The sequence below is a fragment of the Oxyura jamaicensis genome, chromosome 3 (genome assembly GCF_011077185.1).
Source record: "Oxyura jamaicensis isolate SHBP4307 breed ruddy duck chromosome 3, BPBGC_Ojam_1.0, whole genome shotgun sequence".
Classification (NCBI taxonomy): domain Eukaryota; kingdom Metazoa; phylum Chordata; class Aves; order Anseriformes; family Anatidae; genus Oxyura; species Oxyura jamaicensis.
In genome coordinates, this window is record NC_048895.1 from 54,939,626 (window position 1) to 54,957,213 (window position 17,588).

The 17,588-nt window shown below is 40.8% G+C and overlaps 1 protein-coding gene across 5 annotated transcripts in view; it reads left to right on the forward strand.

The window, feature by feature from the left end:
* Window positions 1-17,588, forward strand: part of SYNJ2 (synaptojanin 2) — a 64,926-nt gene that overhangs the window by 26,295 nt on the left and 21,043 nt on the right. For 2 of the 5 annotated variants that reach the window (XM_035323239.1, XM_035323242.1), the window contains 11 exons: window positions 1,837-1,920; window positions 3,687-3,748; window positions 3,981-4,016; window positions 6,935-7,031; window positions 10,443-10,615; window positions 11,050-11,131; window positions 11,352-11,501; window positions 11,605-11,770; window positions 12,359-12,550; window positions 14,016-14,100; window positions 15,253-15,393. In XM_035323239.1, the coding sequence (XP_035179130.1) occupies window positions 1,837-1,920; window positions 3,687-3,748; window positions 3,981-4,016; window positions 6,935-7,031; window positions 10,443-10,615; window positions 11,050-11,131; window positions 11,352-11,501; window positions 11,605-11,770; window positions 12,359-12,550; window positions 14,016-14,100; window positions 15,253-15,393 (1,268 nt within the window). Of the gene's footprint in view, window positions 1-1,142; window positions 1,612-1,836; window positions 1,921-3,686; window positions 3,749-3,980; window positions 4,017-6,934; window positions 7,032-10,442; window positions 10,616-11,049; window positions 11,132-11,351; window positions 11,502-11,604; window positions 11,771-12,358; window positions 12,551-14,015; window positions 14,101-15,252; window positions 15,394-17,588 lie in introns of those variants that run through there. The other 3 variants (XM_035323243.1, XM_035323240.1, XM_035323241.1) reach the window with 3 other exon arrangements.

Sequence of the window (17,588 nt, forward strand, 5' to 3'; positions counted from 1 at the left end):
ATGAAGAGGAAGAAGGTGGGCCCACTCACTCCAGCAGTACAACTGCAGAATGATCATGGAGCCAGGAGCTGGGCTTGATGATCCTCGTGGGTCTCTTCCAACTCCGGATGTTCCAGGTTTCTTTGATTCTGTTATCTCTTGTGAGCACAGAAATGCAAAGAAAGTGTTGCCATAGCAATTAGTTCTTGCATTCAGGTACGGGCAATTTAAAAAAAAAAATTACTGTGTGAGTGTGTTTTAGACACGTATTTCTATTGAAAACACGTAATTCATATGAAGCACCTATTGAAGCACACATATTGAAGCAATATATGAAGCACATACTGAAACACGTAATTCATATGAAGCACCTGCCATCTCTTCCAGGAGTTGTAGGAGGATGTGATGCAACATGGAAGGGTTATTAATTCCTTGGTTTGAGGTTAAAAAAATACGATTTTGCAGTACATCTGGTCTAGCTGTTGTTCAAACATTGTGTCCTTGGCAAAGCCAATTCAACCTTTCATCTTAGTGAAATCTGGGCAATTGTGAGTGCTCTGCGAAAATATTGTAAAGATTAATTAAATAAAACTGGTGGCAGAATACTTGAATACCTACCTCTCTAATGTAAGTATATACTTCTTTTCACACGTGTAGCTTTAAAAATTGTACGTTGGTGGTGAGGTCAAGGTCGAGGTTCAGGTAAATGAAGGCGCTTCGCTTGAGCCACCCAACCAGAATGCCAAGTGGCAAATCCCAAAGCACAAGCCCCAGTAAAGCGGTATGGTAACCCATTTTCATGTTCTTTTCTATTCTGGGCAGTACCAGCCAGCTGGCAACTGTTGTGCTAAACAATATGATGCAGTTAGAGAAGCAGCTACCTGGGTGACCTGTATGGATCCCATGCCTCCGCAGGGCTGCAGAAGACTCGCTGCGATGCAGGAGATAACAGAGACGTGTATCATGCGTATCGTGTGTCGCGTGTGGAAAACAGCCAGGATTCCGCTGCTAAGTATAGGCCAGGAGAGAGAGCCAGGCTTTGCACAGTTGCTCTGTGGTTATACCCTGTCTGAAGATAGTACCTTTTGTGCTAAGTTAACATATAACACAGTGCTTTGCTTGGGGGTGGCGGAGGGGGAAGGTAAAGGGGAAATTAGTCTTCATGCTTCAAATGAGTTTGATTAGAAATCCATTTGTTAGCAGTGATCATACCAAGTATGAAAGGAGAGTTTGAAGTCTGGTCTGGGAATGAAATGGAGAGTTTGGAGCCTCGCACTGTAAACCTTGTTGAAAAGAAATAGATCTCATACTGTTCACTGTATCTCGGGGTGGGAGTGGCGAAGCTGCTGGTTTCACTGAGATTTGTTTGGGCACTCTGACATGCATGACATGCAGTGAAATAAGAAATAGTAAATAAAGCAAGGGATAAGCTTATCCCACACCTGACATTACCCATCACCGGTCACAAGGAGCAATGACATTTTGCAGTTAAATTTTTTGAGAGAGACAGAGGGAGACTATGTCCTGGTCTTCCCGAGTCTCTTCACCGGTAGATCAAATCCGTCTTCATTGTGGATGAAAGATTCCTTCCACATTGCCAGTGGTGGTGTTTTAAATTCTCTCTTATTTCTGGTGAGTAGCGAATTGAATCTGCTGTGATGACATGAAAGCAAATACGTTGTGCTTTGTTCCACTGTGTGAGACTATGGAAAAGTGGCTGAGCGGTAAGGGGATACGGTGAGATAGACTGTTTACTTCCTTTACCCTTCGTGTTCAGTGTCTTAAACTGTCACTTGATGAAGGAGACACAGACTGATAGCTCTAACTGGAGAACTCCTATTTATTTTATTTTTTCAGACAATTTACTTGGACGATGACGTCTCTTCCTTTGTGCAGATCAGAGGTTCTGTTCCACTGTTTTGGGAGCAACCAGGGCTTCAGGTAAACAAATAAATCAAAAAGCCTACCTTGCTTACCTCTCTTGCTACTTCTAATTTAGAAGTTCCATAAAATTTATGTACTTTTTAAAATGAGATGCAGAGCTCATTCTGTGAAAATGCTGAACTATTTCTTTTTTGGTTTGCTTTGTAAGAAATTGTTCATGTTTAGATAAACAGGAAAAAAAAAAAAAAAAAAAAAAAGCAAAAACCAACAGGCAAATAGCTATAGTTATTGAGGTTTAACATTTTAATGTGTTTGTGTGCCTCTGCTGGAAAGTCTATGTAAGGAACTGTGTCCTCATGCCTCATGTCCTAAACTGAAGGTTACAGCAATGCCTTTATAATGTTTTTTATTTGATTTGGAATAACCTTTCATTCTGAAATGCCTGGTTAGCAGCAACATTATGCCATCTCATGATACTGACCTGCAGAATAAAATTGGAGTCTCTATCGATACCAGGAGCACTCTGTAGGAGCACTTTAACTTCAAATAAAGTATAATGTTGGGATGGTGTGTTTGCTGGATTTTGATCATACAGTAATGATGATCTAATCTGATCTTCTGCAAGGCAAAAATGTAGGGTTTTATCAGGAGATAAATGCATCAAGCCTCGCAGGTTACATATGTGTTAGAGTTTATGAACAGTTAAAAGCTCAAATAAGAATCATCCTAGCACACTTCACGTTGTCTGAGCAGAGGGATGAGCAACTAGCCTGAGTACGCACATTTATACATGTGTGTTAGTGGAGAGATGTTATATAACTTTTTTTTAGATTCTTCAAAGATCATTTGATACTTTTTTATCATTAAATCCAGCACCTAAGAACCATTCAGGACTACAGGATTTAGTACAGAAGAAAGATGACTTAGAAGATCTGCGTTCCCTCTGTTAGCACCATCCAGGGCAATACTTTTTTATAAAGGAGGTTTGTCCCTGTGACTGTGCACGCTTCCTTCCTATGTTGTAGCTGTAGCCAGCACTGTTGTTCTCTATGTTGTGAAGCCATAGAGTTTTTCCCCAAATATTTTTGGCTAGCGTGCAACATCTTTGGTTAAACAGAATTTTCAGCATTTTAGCAAGGACACAATCTGCATTTTTGCTTAATCGGGATTGGAATATGCAGTTTTCATGTATGTTGGTGAAAACTAGTAACTCTTACTCCTTGGATGTGAGTGTGCTGGCACTGGTGTTAGAAAGAATTGCATAAACCAACCTCATGAAAAATAAAAAGGATGATGGTGTACAGGAAACAATACATGATCTTAAAAACAATTAGCAGTGTAGATTGATGGCACAGAATTTTAGCCATCAAATTTTCAAAGGACTGTTCCAATAATTTTTAGTTTCTGTAAATAACAGAACAATGAAAGAACTCAGGACACACAGTCCATGGAAATGGCATAACTGCAGCCTTTTCTAATGAGTGAAGGGCAGGAAGAGTACTGGGCACACAGCACATTCGTGTGATACAGTGTGGGATATTTGCTAGAGGAAGTTGGCAAGAGGATGTGATTTATTTGGCCATAAAAAGATGTGTAGATATCCCTTTGCTTAATAATAATCATGTTTTCACTTGTAATTGTAAATGTTGTTGTCTAATAAAAGCTGTGGCTTTCGTGTTAAGTATATTATATGTGTGGGTGTGTGGAGTCTGTTAGGGGTATCTGGTGCTGTTGAAGAGATGTTTTCTCTGAAGGAAAAAGGGAGACATCTAGTGATTTAGGACTTCAGCAAATTTCTCTTTTCTTTCCATTACTTTGTTTAGGTGGGTTCTCATCATCTAAGGCTTAACAGAGGCCTGGAAGCTAATGCTCCTGCCTTTGACAGGTAAGCTTCATTCAACTTTGGCAATAACACAGCAACCTGGTATTTAACCCACAACTTCATGCCTTCCTAGTAAATCCTTAGAGATGTGAAACATCCCTTGTGTAATATCGCCAGTCTCCCAGGTGTTGCAGGATTATGTGGATTTACTTTATTTTTTCACTTATTTTTATGCATTTTCTTTTCCTCTTTCAATGCTAATTGAAACAATTTGTTCTCTTACCTTCTTTCTGAAAAACCTGAGCAATGCTCAGTGGTATGAAAAAGAAAGGTCCATGTAACCCTTTGTAACATTTCAACAAATGTGAATTTACACTTACAGTACACAGAGCCTATGTTCTTCTTTACCTCTGTAACCCAGGCAATTAAAAATTAAACACTGTTCCTGAACCATTCAGGATTTGCTTTTCGCTGTTGTACTGCTACACAGAAATAACAGCATGTTATTCTCTAACCAGTGTTGCATGATGCTGTCTTGCTGATGGTCTGCTTTACCCAGAGACTGGCTTGTAAACCTTAAGTCATTAAGACTGCGTGGCAGCTGGAAACAGTAAAAAAAATCCATCTGTCAGCATGATTTCTTGTAGAATATCTGACTGAAATGCTGTCCTTTAAGGGCAAACTCCCATGTACATCAGTGAAAACATTGCCTGAAGTATTTGGCCTCTTGGAAAATTTCAACTTGTAAGTGCCAGATCATGTGATTCATTTCTGTTTTGTTCTGGCTTTGGCAAACAAGATCTTATGTCCAAGCTAAAAAGTGCTTTTAGGTGAGTCCTCTTAATTCCATGGCTCCGTGTACTGCAACTTTTACCAAACATGATCTTAGTAACTGTTAACAGTTTTGCAGCACAGAAGGACCCCAGATAGGGACTGGAATCTGCATGGTCTATGTACCATAGCAATCCCTGCTCCAAAGGGACTTAGTCCAGATTCTGAAAGCTCTTTAAGACTCATAAATCCTTTTGAATTCAAATGTGTTTGAGGCTCATGATCTTGCTGTCATCTGGTGCCACGTTACGTTGCTTTGCCAGTTTCCTGAATCTTCATCTTAGTTTGCATTCCACAGCAGAGATAATCCCTGTAAGAAGAAAACAGTAACTTGTTAGCATCCTTTTTGTGCTTCCCAACAAACTGGGAGTGCCTTAGCAAGGAACAACTCTGTAACGCCATTTAGCTCAGAGTATTTGATCCCTGTGACCTCAATGCAACTAACGAATTAGTTTCTTCCAAGAAATGTGAACGTGAGGATCAGCTCACACTATTCTTTCTTCTCCCTGTACACAGAAAAGCCTCTGGTTTAGGTGAAGTTAAGAATCTCTCTGCTTACAGAACTGCAAAAGTCAGTCCTTTGGAAATGGACAAAGAACAAGCAACTACTTATATGGAAACAGGCACCGAGACCTAACAGCCTGCTACAGTGTGTTAGAGTGGGTTCAGCCTGTTAGATTTTCCTATCTGATAGGTTAATGTGTTGAGAAGGCACTTTGAGAAGGGAATGGTAATCTTGTTAGATCTTTTTTCGTCCCCTCTTCCTCTCCCCTTGGGGAGTTCTTCTCATAGTACGCAAGCAGATGACCTGAGTGTCAGCAGTTTTGTTCTTCAGCAATAACGTAAGTGGAGAAACAGGATCTTATGGTGGGATCCGAGGTGTGCAAATGTACAGGAAGAGCTGGCATGCAGAGAACTGGCTGCAGAACCAGAAGCACAAATAAGACCAGAGAATACATTTAACATGTTTCTTGAAACATGTGCTGCTAACTTTTTATTTAATTTCTCCATTTCCATGGTTTTCTGTGTGGCTTATGTCTGGTTATAGGATTTAAAGATGCATGCCATAAGATGTGTACTTGCTGATTTTCTGACACTTGGCCATTGCTTGTCGCTTTGCAGTATGTAATAGCTTTTCATTTGTGTGGGATATTTTATTTTTCACGTCTATTCTTATCTGTCTTCCTCTTAATTATTGCTGTGGTGGTGTTAGTACGTGATGTAAGATGTCTTTAAGATCTAATAGTTTATTAATGAACTAGCACAGCTCCTGTAGCACAGGCATACCAACTTGGAAAGAATGTATTGAGGGGTGAATGGGTGCCTCTGTATCTGGCTAAAAACTCTTGACTTGAGAGTCTCTAAATGCCAGGCTTTGAGAGGCTGGCGATACATGCCAGATGAAATATCACTTTAGACTTGTCCTGTTTGTGTTTGTGCTGAAGGATCTGGACCAGGCTGTACTGGGTCTGGCTGGGATGTTAACTTTCCCTGCAGCAGCCCATACAGTGCTGCGCTCTGCACTTGTAGCTAGAACAGCAGTGGTATCACACCAGTGTTGTGTCTGCTGCTGAGCAGTGCTGGCACAGCATCAGGACTCTCTCTCTGACCCTCCTAGGGGGTGGGCAAAAAGTGAGAAAGAAACATCAGCAGGGCAGCTGACCTAAACCAACCAAAGGGATATTCCATACCATATGATGTCACACTCAGCAATAAAAGGTGGAAAAAGGAAGAAGAGGGGAGGGGTGGGCTCTCGTTGCGAAAACGTCTGTCCTCCTCCCGAACACTGGCACGGTAAAACCACCACACAGGCCACTTGGCTAAAGGGACCTTTGGTCTGATCCACTGTAGCAGTACTTATGTTTAATAACATTCCTCCATAATTAAAAGTAAGCTGTGAGTGACTATCTCAGGGTTGCAGTAGCTTAGAAATACTTGAACCCTGTCACCCATGACATGTTTGCACTTCTCTGGCCATGACACTGGAGTCCTAGGCCCCATTGCTGCCACTGGTTCTTTGTTGGCTCATCCCTAAGATGCAGGACAATCCCTGTTGTAATACGTTTTCCTCTCTGGTTGTCTTTCCTGTGCAGCCTCCAGGCTGAGAGCCAAGAGGTGGGTGCACACAAGGACAGTATCACAGCTAACAGTGACATAAAAGATCTGGGGCCTGCTTTTTAGGATTCTTCTTTATTTATAGCACAAAATACCGTGTTCCTTAATTTCATACTTGCACAACTTGCACTTTAATAATTGATCAAAAGGAAACTGATGAAGATGTCTATCGCTGCTGTGGCTGAAACCTGCTAGATGGAACGACCAGTGATCTCTCATTCTGTGGTTTGAAAAAGGTAGCAGGTAGTGTTACATAGTTTTGTTCTGTATGTTCTGTACTTACTATGGTTACTTTTGCTGTAGGCATATGATGCTTCTGAAAGAGCAATATGGAAAACAAGTGATTGTTAACCTATTGGGAAGCAGAGGAGGAGAGGAGGTGCTTAACAGAGCTTTCAAGGTAAAAGCAATGATTCTTTTTTTATTATTTTTATTTTTTGTTAAATTGCCAATTTCTTGAACCTCCACGTTCTGTTCCCTTTCTGGAGAAGTACATGATGAATACTACATCTGAAGAAATTACGTTCCCTCTTTACTAGATATTAGATACAGGAGAATGATGCTTCATAGTCTCAGGGGCTTGATTTCCAGCACTTTCTTCTTGCTTATTTCCTCATATATTTGTAGACACTCTCTTCAACCAGACTTTTTTTTTTTTTAAAAAAAAAAAAAAAAAAGCCCTAAATGTCCTAAGAAGTAGTGAGTAGTGCACATTTAGAAAAATGGATTGTGGTCAGCTTTGTCATAGCATGTAGACACCAATGTGTCTAGTGACCTGCCTCATGAGATGGTCACGACTGGCACTGGGACAGGTTGCCCAGGGAGGTGGTGGCGTCACTGTCCCTGGGGGTGTTCAAGGAAAGGTTGGGCGTGGTGCTTAGGGACATGGTTCAGTGGGTGACATTGGTAGTAGGGGGATGGCTGGACCAGGTGATCTTGCAGGTCTTTTCCAACCTTAATGATTCTATGATTCTGTGAACTGCTCTGGGGCCAGTCCCTGATCCTGGCTTACTAAGAGGAAGCTCTGGTTGTAATGGCAAACAGCTATGCAGTACTGGTTGTGATGAGAATTAACTGCCGCAGCACCAGATGACAGCCTGGTGTATATTGAGAGAGGTTTTCCTTCCCCCTTAATGTCCCTAGGCACAACTAATAACTGAAAGCATCTGGGTTGCCTTTTCAGGATGACAAGCATTGTAGAATTAAAGCTGCACTGAATTTTAGTGCAGGATGGCCAGATTTTTTAAACTCATGTGTACTTGAAGCTCAGGATTGTCACTCAGTAGCATTTGTGCAAGTGTACAGCTGCCTGCATCTGCCTGGAGGCTGATGGCAGTCTGCCTCCTAAGTGCCTAATTGCTTTAGAAGTCAGACCTAGATACTTTGGACTATATCTTACAAAGAATAATATGAAGAATGTTTTTAAGTACACACCTACAGTAAGTGTTACATTTATTTATCATTGGTAAAGACTGATACCACAGTTCTGTGTTCAAATATTTATTCTGTGAAATTAAGCAAAATGAAAATTCTTGTTAAATAATAGTTACTGATTTTTTTACCTCTTCATTGGAACAATGTACTTGACACAAGGAGCATTTTAATGGCAGTTTTTCTGTGTGACCATTTCTTACTCCTCCAAAAAAAGCGGGTAGGAATCACCAGCTTCCCCGGTGGAAAATGACAAAATTAAAGTGTCCCCCTGTATGGAATATGGCCACAGACAGTGGTTAGTGAGCCAGTGAGGAAGGTACAGAAATGAAGTCAGGTCCTAGCTTCCGATTTCAGCTTTTTACTGAATTTCTGCTTGACACAGCTAAGCCTCCATAGCCTATTGGTTTTGTTCTCTTTAAAATAGTTTTTCTGGTTTATTTTGGAAAAACATTGGAATTAAGCGGTGAGAGATGGTAAGTAAGAAGTTGCAATAACTATAAGGATACAAACCTGACATTTCTTGTATATTTAATACCAACATTTTATCAAATATTTCAGTTCTTAAAAGCAGTCTTCTGGTCAGTATCATACAACCCAAAATTAAGTCAGAAATAGGACATTTCTGGAGTAAACACCTTGCATTCATTCATTTCCTTTAAATAAAGATCTGTTTTAACTAAATTGTTAAACTTTATCCCTGTTTAAAAAAAACAAAGCACTTTCTTGGATGAAAGGGGTTAGATTGGCAGCATTGGGAAGTGAAGATTTGTACTGACTGAATCCAACCAACTCTTAGTCTTTTCTTTACATTTGTGATTTATAAATGAATGACTAGAAAGAGTATGTAGTTTTTAATTTGAATTTAAACAGCTCAGTTTAAAAATAAATAAATTATAAAGAAATGACTGGGAATTAAAACTTTTCTTCTTTCCTGTCATTAGTTTATTTCTTTTTTTTCTCCATCTTCATTTGGGTGCTTGTACTCTTCTCCCAGTGGTTGCTGCAATCTTAAAAAGTCTTATCTGAGTTGGTTCAAAATATCAAAATACTCTTGTAATTACTGACACTGCTACTGGGTTCACGTGATCAGAATGCCTGCACTACCACTAGTTTATGTGACAGAAGCAAACAAAAAATTGGAAATCACCAGCTTAACTTCAGCTGTTACACAGATCAGCTGTTACCAGGCCAAAAATCAGTAGTGTTCCCAGTAATGCTGTTCTTCCCACAAACATCACCCATAACAGATGTAATTATGTTTACAGTAAAAGCACTGCTGTAGAGTACACCATGATTTACACTGAGGCAGCGGGTAAATGCCATTGTCAAGTGCATCGCCGGTGGCTCTAACAGTGAGTTGGGGTGTTGACAGAAATGAAACAAATACCAAGGGTTTTGACTTTTGTAATAGTGTAACGAAATATATTTTCCGCTTTTCTCTCCAAACATCACACAACACCTTTAGATTTGTTTCTGGAGGGAAGGTTGAAGGGCTAACTTGATACAGTTATACTGGTGTAACTGCTGCAGCTACACTCTTAACATAATATAGGAGGGGATTTTGTTCAGTTTGTATCACAGTCTAAGTGGAAAAAGGATCCATCTCTTGAGATGAGAACATGCAGATGGAAAGGGCATAGACAAAGGTTTATATAGTTAGAGTTAATATAGCAATTCTCTCTGGCTTTGCCATGAGGAGCAGGATGGGTTATTGTTGTATCTATTACAGATACATTAATGAAATTTGTGGTGATTACGGAAATGCATGTGAGGTCATGGAAACAGGAGATGAAATAATGAGGCTATTTGTGTCTCTTCTTTCACTTTTGTGGTTTACCACAAAATTTTATAATATGTTTCCTGGGTCATCATTTCTCTCTTACTTCCTCCCCAGCCACACTCCACCTAAATTTAGGGCCACATTTTCTTATGTCTTGGCACTTAAGGAATGGTTACAAAATAAACTATTCATGGTTATGTTCACATACCTTAAGAAGCTCTGGACATCCTTCCTATCAGGGCCCTCGTCCTGAGCTGGCCCAGAGCACCACTATTTTTGTACAGAGGAAGTAGGCCACTGCTGCAGGGCTGCCACGAGCCAAGGCACAGACAGCAGCAGTTCTGAGGTAAACTTTGCAGCTACAGTTCGAGTTCCCTTGCAGGAAAATTGGGGTCTAGCAAACCAGTTTACTTCTGGAAAGAAAACAAATAGGGAACTTTCACTGCTGTTTCCATGTCTGGTATTTCAAACTTGCAAACTTGTCAAAATTAAAACTGTGGTAAACTGTCTGAGTTTACTAACAATGAAAAGCATGCTGGCATCAATCCTTGTGCTGTGGCTTGAGCAAGATTTGTTTTTCTTTCAATTTTTAAACAGAAACTGCTATGGGCCTCTTCCCATGCAGCAGACACTCCCATGATAAACTTTGACTACCACCAATTTGCAAAAGGTGGGAAAACTGAAAAACTGGAAAATTTACTGAGGCCTCAACTGAAGTTACACTGGGAAGACTTCGGCATCTTCGCAAAGGGCGAGAATGTAAGTCCACGGTGAGTGTACCCTGCCTCTGTGTCTAAGCATAGCCAGGCATCACCCCTCCTGGCCTTCCCTGGTTCATCACTGTGTTTGGACCATGAACATAAATGACCATCTTGAAATATAATCTTGAGATAAAGTGTGGTCTTGGTGCTAAATAGATAATTTAGCTTAGCTGCATCTGCATTGTTTAGAAACTGGAAAATTGCCAGTAAGTGGATTTGCTGACACTGTGTTGCAGACGTAGTCAAGATATATAATGGAATACACTGTGCACAGTGTGCTTGCACTGTGAAATTGTGGTGGGAACGTTCAGGCTGAACACTTGATGATCTCGTTCAATCAATGTGTTATTTTTATTGTTATTTTTAAAATATACCTTTATACCTTGTTATTTTTAAAATATACCTTTTCTTTTTCTTCCTCTTCCTTTGTTTGGTTACCGAAGTCTGCAGACGGGTACTTTTCGAATGAATTGTTTGGACTGCCTGGATCGTACTAATAGTGTACAGTCCTTCGTTGCACTGGAGGTGAGTTTGTCAGAGGACCTTTCATGGATGCTCATGCTGCGTAAGTTGTCTGTTCCACAGGAAAGACAAGAAAGGGGGCATAAACCTCAGTGGTACAAGTCTTTCTTGCCAGCTCTGTGTTACAGATTCATGTTGGCTGGAATACTTAAACTGAGAATAAAAAGCAGAAACGTATTTAAAAACGTTGTTTTTTTTGTTTGTTTTTCTGCACCAAATCCAGATCCTGCTTACTCAATTAGAGAGCCTTGGATTGAACTCTAAATCTATAGTTGAGCGCTTCGTGGAATCGTACAAAGCAATGTGGACTCTCAACGGTCATAATCTGAGCAGAGTGTTTACTGGCAGCCGTGCCCTGGAGGGAAAGCACAAGGTAAAGAAAAATGCCAAAGCTGTTTTCTCAGAAGTGACTGTAAAGAAAGGTGTCTGATTTACTCTTCATTGTCACTTGTATTGTTGATCTTGGTCTGACGTAGGTTGGAAAACTCAAGGATGGAGCCCGGTCTGTGTCTCGTACCATTCAGTCAAATTTTTTTGATGCAGTAAAGCAGGAAGCCATCAAGCTGCTACTCATGGGTGACTTCTTCAGTGAGGAATATGCAGACAAAGGCAAAATGCTTATGGACCACACTGCACTGCTGGGTAAGGCCAGTGTAAACCCTTCAGTTTTCTTTGTGTCTGTTTTTGACTGTCAGATATAAGCAATTGCATCCTTCTGAAAAATAAATAAATAAATTACTTTAAGGACTTCTGACCAGGCTAGAGAGCCATGACAGTGCTAGCTTTGAAGATGTGATGTGAGTCTCAGCTACTCTCCACCTTTCCCCCCACTCTAAAATTTTTATGGCTTGGATTTAAGTCATGAGCTGTGGCATGCTGAGTCTCTATAGGCTAAAATGATAAGGCTAAGGGAGGAAAAATATTTTGTTAGGTCACTGCTGGAAGAAGTGCTGGAAAAAGTACTGAAAGCGAGTGACCCATCTTTCATAGATGCAGCTGTTTGCATAGGGTGCCTGGTTTCCAGAAGAGGAATCGATGGCATCATCCCCAATTACCTTAGAGTTACTGCCATTGCCACTGGAATCAGTCTTCAGCTTTTGCGTTGTTGCCGCTAGGGTAATGTCATTACTTCACAGTGACTTACATGTCACTGCTGGCTGTATCCTTTCTTTCCTTTTACCACACATTTTTGTTTTACATGCCCTTTTTCTCTCTCCCCTCTTCCTTCAGTAACTCCGAGTATTTTGAAGGCCATGTCAGAGCGTCAATTTGAATTCACAAGCTTCAAGCGTGTTCGTGTTGCCATGGGGACCTGGAACGTGAACGGAGGGAAGCAGTTTCGAAGCAACATCCTTGGTACCAGCGAGCTGACAGACTGGCTGCTGGATTCTCCTAAGCTCTCTGGAGTTTCTGAATTTCAGGGTAAGACCTCAAAGTCAAAATGGGCAAGAAATACTTGCATTTCTAGGAACAGCGAGTTGGGACGCCAAATATGACCAGCTGGTGCTTTCAAAGTCAGTACATCATCTTGGATGGCGTTTTCTGTCAAGCCTAAGGGATGTGTTCAGCTCCATTTAGACTTGTCCAGCCTCCCCTCAGCAGTGGAGTGGTGTGTGGAGGGCTGCTTACAGTCAGAACAATTTGTGGGTCTATACCAGGTGATCCTGTTTTGAACCTGCAGCAGGTCAGAATGTAGAGATCTCTTTCATGCCATCATGGGGTGTATCTGCTTATTCTGCATCCTATGGTCTGTTTTATTCCTCAATTTCTCCATCCTTGGTTCTTCATTTTGAGTGGGAGCTATGCCCTTATGTGCCCTCAGAATATCTCCTTGGTCTTTATCCAAAGCTAAGAAGGCAGAGCTAGGGTGCAAATGGTTGCATCTGTGGTAATGTCCATGCAGTTCATGCATAAATAGTAAAGTGTTCACCAACAGATGCCCAAAATTACTAATGGGAAGTAAGTAATTAACGTGACAGTGTTACATTAAGCTGATGTTAAGCCAATAAAGAAGGCTAGCTGGCACCTGCTAGTTTGACACATGTGCCTATAGAGAGTAGTTATGTATTACGCTTTTCTTTCTGTTCTTACTTTCTGAGGCTGGTCTGACTTAAGTTCCTATGGTTTTCTACAATTCAGGTGTTCATGTTGAATTAAGTTACTGTTATCTTGGGCATATGACTGTTTAAACAAACAAAATCTAAAACAAACAAAACATCCCACAACCCATCAGGCCAATGGACAGACCTGAAGGGTATGCAAGATATGCTTCATACATGAGAGCATTTCATCTTTGGTGTTTTAGGGGGCAATATCCACACATTTGGGCCAGGGAAGGCAGAGACTGTGCTCTAGAGTGACCTAACCTAAGAAGATGAGGAGAAACTTTGAAGGCTTCCTTAAAGTCACAGATAAAATTACTAAATATGTTGAGAGGGAAAGGACATACTGGGGTTTGGGCAGTAAGTTCAGTTACTTGGGAAACAGTGTCAAAAAAGAAAAGGAAAAGGATAAGCAAGTTGGGTGAAAAGTGGGTGAAAATGGTGGGTGGTGAGATGTTGGGTCTTTGCTTAGTGTGGGGTGAGGGAGAAAGAACAGTGAATATTTTCTCATCTTAACATTGCTACAATATAATGCTCTGTTCTGAACCGCTTCCTGCAAGAGAGATGGAGACCAACTGGTGGGAGAAAGGCAAGAAAAAAAATTCAGAGGAACTGCAGGGGTTGTTTGTGAGATTAGATTAAAGGAGCAATGAATATGTATAAGCTTGGCAGGGAATACACAAGATAGAACTACAGGAATGATCCCTGACAGAAATTAGAAAACAAGTCGTTAGAAGAAACAACAAAATAGTAACTCTGGTGTGATTTTTCCCCCTTCTCAACAGATGATGAGAGCAGCCCTCCTGACATATTTGCAGTGGGATTTGAAGAGATGGTCGAATTAAGTGCAGGGAATATTGTGAATGCCAGGTAGGTTTTTTTTAAAAAAAGTAAACAAACAAACAAACAAAACCCCACAAACTATTCTTCAAAAGAACCATCTAAACAAAAGCCTCCAGAGTTGTGCTTTGTCACGCTTTGTCTGGTCAGATGTACAGAATGCTTTCTTCCAAGTCTGTTGCATATTATCATAGCTAGAAATATGTTTAACAAGTGTCACTGGGAGTGTGCTGGAAGTGCTATTTCAGCCTCCGTACAGTAGGAAACACTGGTTTTTAAGTCTTTTAAATCTTTGCGTTGGCAGAGAAGGATTCTGATGTTTGACATTGTTTTAACACTTGCCCTTAAACCCCCGTCTGGTGTTGGAAAAATGTGCTTGGTGACTTCAAACGTAATTGACATTCGGGTGGGAATTCTAAAATGAACAAAATGTCCCTGTGGCTAATTGTATTTGTGAAAATTGTTGCTCAAGGAGTTAAAGGCAAAGCCTGAGCTTGGCATGTCAGCATATACAGTAGGTTGTGATTCATGAGAGTCCCTTCAATTCTGAAGGAGGAGCTGGGGGGGATCCTGAAAACGGTATTTCCCATGCTGATTCATCAGGCTGACCAGTTGTCTTTCTTAAGCACAACAATTTGCAGCCCTGTTTAGCATGATTACTGAGCTGTCAGTGTACCTGCATCTATCAGTTGACTCTGGAGATAAGAAAAGGCTAGGTCTGCAAAACTGAAGGTATATGCACAAGGCTTCAGCTGAGAACAGTTGATAGCTAACTCCTTTGAGGACAGTCACCTTCAACTCAGAGAAGATCCAGAGATCTCCTCTTTACTAAGCATAAGAAATCTTACAAGTCATGAGATTTGACATGTTTTGTTTTTTTTAAGATTATGATTACTACAGTCAGCTTACAGCATGGATCATGCCTTTACATAGCTGACAAAATTCCATCTCATGTCCAGAAGTGGGATAGCTGTATTTCTGCCTGTGCTCACTGACCCTGCTTGTATGGGCTGGCTCACAAGCTGTCTCTGACATGCATCCTACAGCACTTCCAGCTCTGGAGTCAGCATGTGTAGAGCCTAATGGGTTGTCCGTAAAACCTAAAGCACAGTTAATCTGCTCATTTCATTGATTGTACATGGCTTCTTTTGATTCCATTAAATGATTTTTTGTTTGTTCCAGTACAACGAATAGGAAGATGTGGGGAGAACAGCTTCAAAAGGCAATTTCCAGGACTCATCGATACATTCAGCTGACATCAGCACAACTTGTTGGTGTTTGTCTTTTCATCTTTGTACGGCCCTTTCATGTCCCCTTCATCAGGTAATAAAAATAATTGATGAAGTTTGCATCTTCAGTAATGTCTGCTGTTGGAGTTTGGCCTAAGAGGGCAGGAGTGATTTTTTCAGCTTGATGGGAATTGTACAGACCTGAATTCCAGTGTGGGAGGGACTTGTTTCCAAGTAGCATGTTTGGCCAGGCATGCTCTAGGTGTGCACTTAGGGTTTACTATCTTCTTTGGGAAAAGAATGACCTGACCCAGTAAGTCCAAGAGTGTTTTGAGCATCAAGTGAAGGCATGTACCTGTCTCTGCCTAAAGAGCAAGGTTTTACTTTCTAGCCCTCTCCTTATTGTTTCTGTGCAGAAACAGGTCTGCTTCCAGACTTGAAAAGAATGGTGGAAAAGGTGAAAAGAGGCAGTGAAGGGATAAAGCTAATTTTTCCCACTGACATGTTACAGAATTGAGAGCTGCAATAGCCCATTAAGTGTTTGTCTCTACCAGAATTAATGTGAAACAGAACTATGTGCCTATTTAGGAGGGAGCAGAGATGTTTGTCCTCAGCTTGCTAGCACTGATGTCCCTGGAGCCTGACCAAACTCCTCTTGCCCCTAGAAGATTCTCATTTTTATTGAAGAGGAAAGGTAAGAGTACCAAGCCACAGGGAGTTGTGCACTAAAATGCCTTTGCCGTGGGCAAGAATTATTCACTAACTGAGAATTGGTAGGAAATGAGTAATTAGCCAGATCTATCCTAAGGCATCTATCTATCTGTCCTAAAGTCTAGAGTGATCTAAACAGTGCTTTCCACTCCACATTAGGAGCACTGCATTTTGTGATTAAAATTTCAAGAGATGCCCTCTCTTCCCACTGATCTCATATCTATGGAGAAGATGAGTGCAGAGCTTGTGCAACAGCACGTGCTTGCTGTAGGCTAGGTAGAGTTATGCCATCCTGGTAAACCTAATGGTCTTGCATGGCTGCGTTCACAGTAATCTTTCTTCAGTGTGGTTTTAAAAATGCCTTTTTTTTTTTTTTTTTTCATTGATATAGTCCAGAGGAGCAGTGTTTCTGCCAGTATGTAACCTGGCTCACTTTTGAATAATCCACCAGGAAGTGCATGGTTTAAATGGAGATCAAAATCAGAAGCAGAATAGCGCAGTGGTTCCCTTGCAGCTGTCAAGATGCTAGCAACTGGATGTAGCTCTTTGAGAGAAAAAGGGAAGAGTTTGATTGTAGCAACTGAGTTTTGTTATTTAATGTTTATGTGCTGCTACATATTATGTGAGTGTAATCAAACCTAACCTATGTGGTCCTGTAGCTTTTTCCATGTCTAGAAAAGGAAAACAAAAATGATAAGAAGTGCAAATAAAAGGCTTCTGTGCTTACAGAGATTGAAGAGATTCTGGCAGAAGTTGGAGAGTACAGAAATAAAATGAGAGAATGGCAGAAGTTTATACAGAACTGAAAGGACCTAGGGAAATACAAGCAGTTGAATGTACAGTGGGTTATCTCAACATAACCTTTGCCATGAATGGAAGTCAGATAAGTATCAGTCATCAATTGGATAGGCAGGCAGCAGGAAGGGAGAACTCCTGAGAGTGAAAAGACTGAACACCTGCTTCTTTCAGAGCACTTGAAACCTAACTTTTCATAGAAAAGGACCTTTATGGTCCTCTTTTGCCTCCCTGAGGATGTCTTCTGGTCATTTTCTGCAGTCAGGAAAGAGGAAAACAAGGAGGAAAAAGAGAAAGGAGGGTGGAGAAGACATGGAAAAGAGACACAAAAGATGGAGGGTAAAAGAAAGATGAAAATTAAGAAAGACACGAAGAGAGCCTGTAACGTCTTGCATCATTCAATCATCCATCAATGTCTGACAGCAATGACTTAGTGTTTTCCCCCCTGCCCCTTGCTTAAAGCCAGCAGTACTCTAGTCTAGAGCTACTTTACTTCTGTCTGGAAAGTAAAATTTTCTCAATTAGAAGGATACATACAAGGTGCTGGGGTTGATTACAACCGTGATCTCATCATTTGCTTATCTGATCAGACAGGCATGGTTTGTTCTTCAAGTAGGCTGTCTATCTGAGCGAAATTATCCTACAAGCAGGTGGCCTGCTTTGCCAAGCAAGTCACCTTTCTTCAGTAAAGAGTCTAAGTGTATGCTAATCATGACAGTGAAGTACTATGTAATTAGCAACATGGAAGACCTAAGCAATTTGTCATCAAAACAGAACTCATCT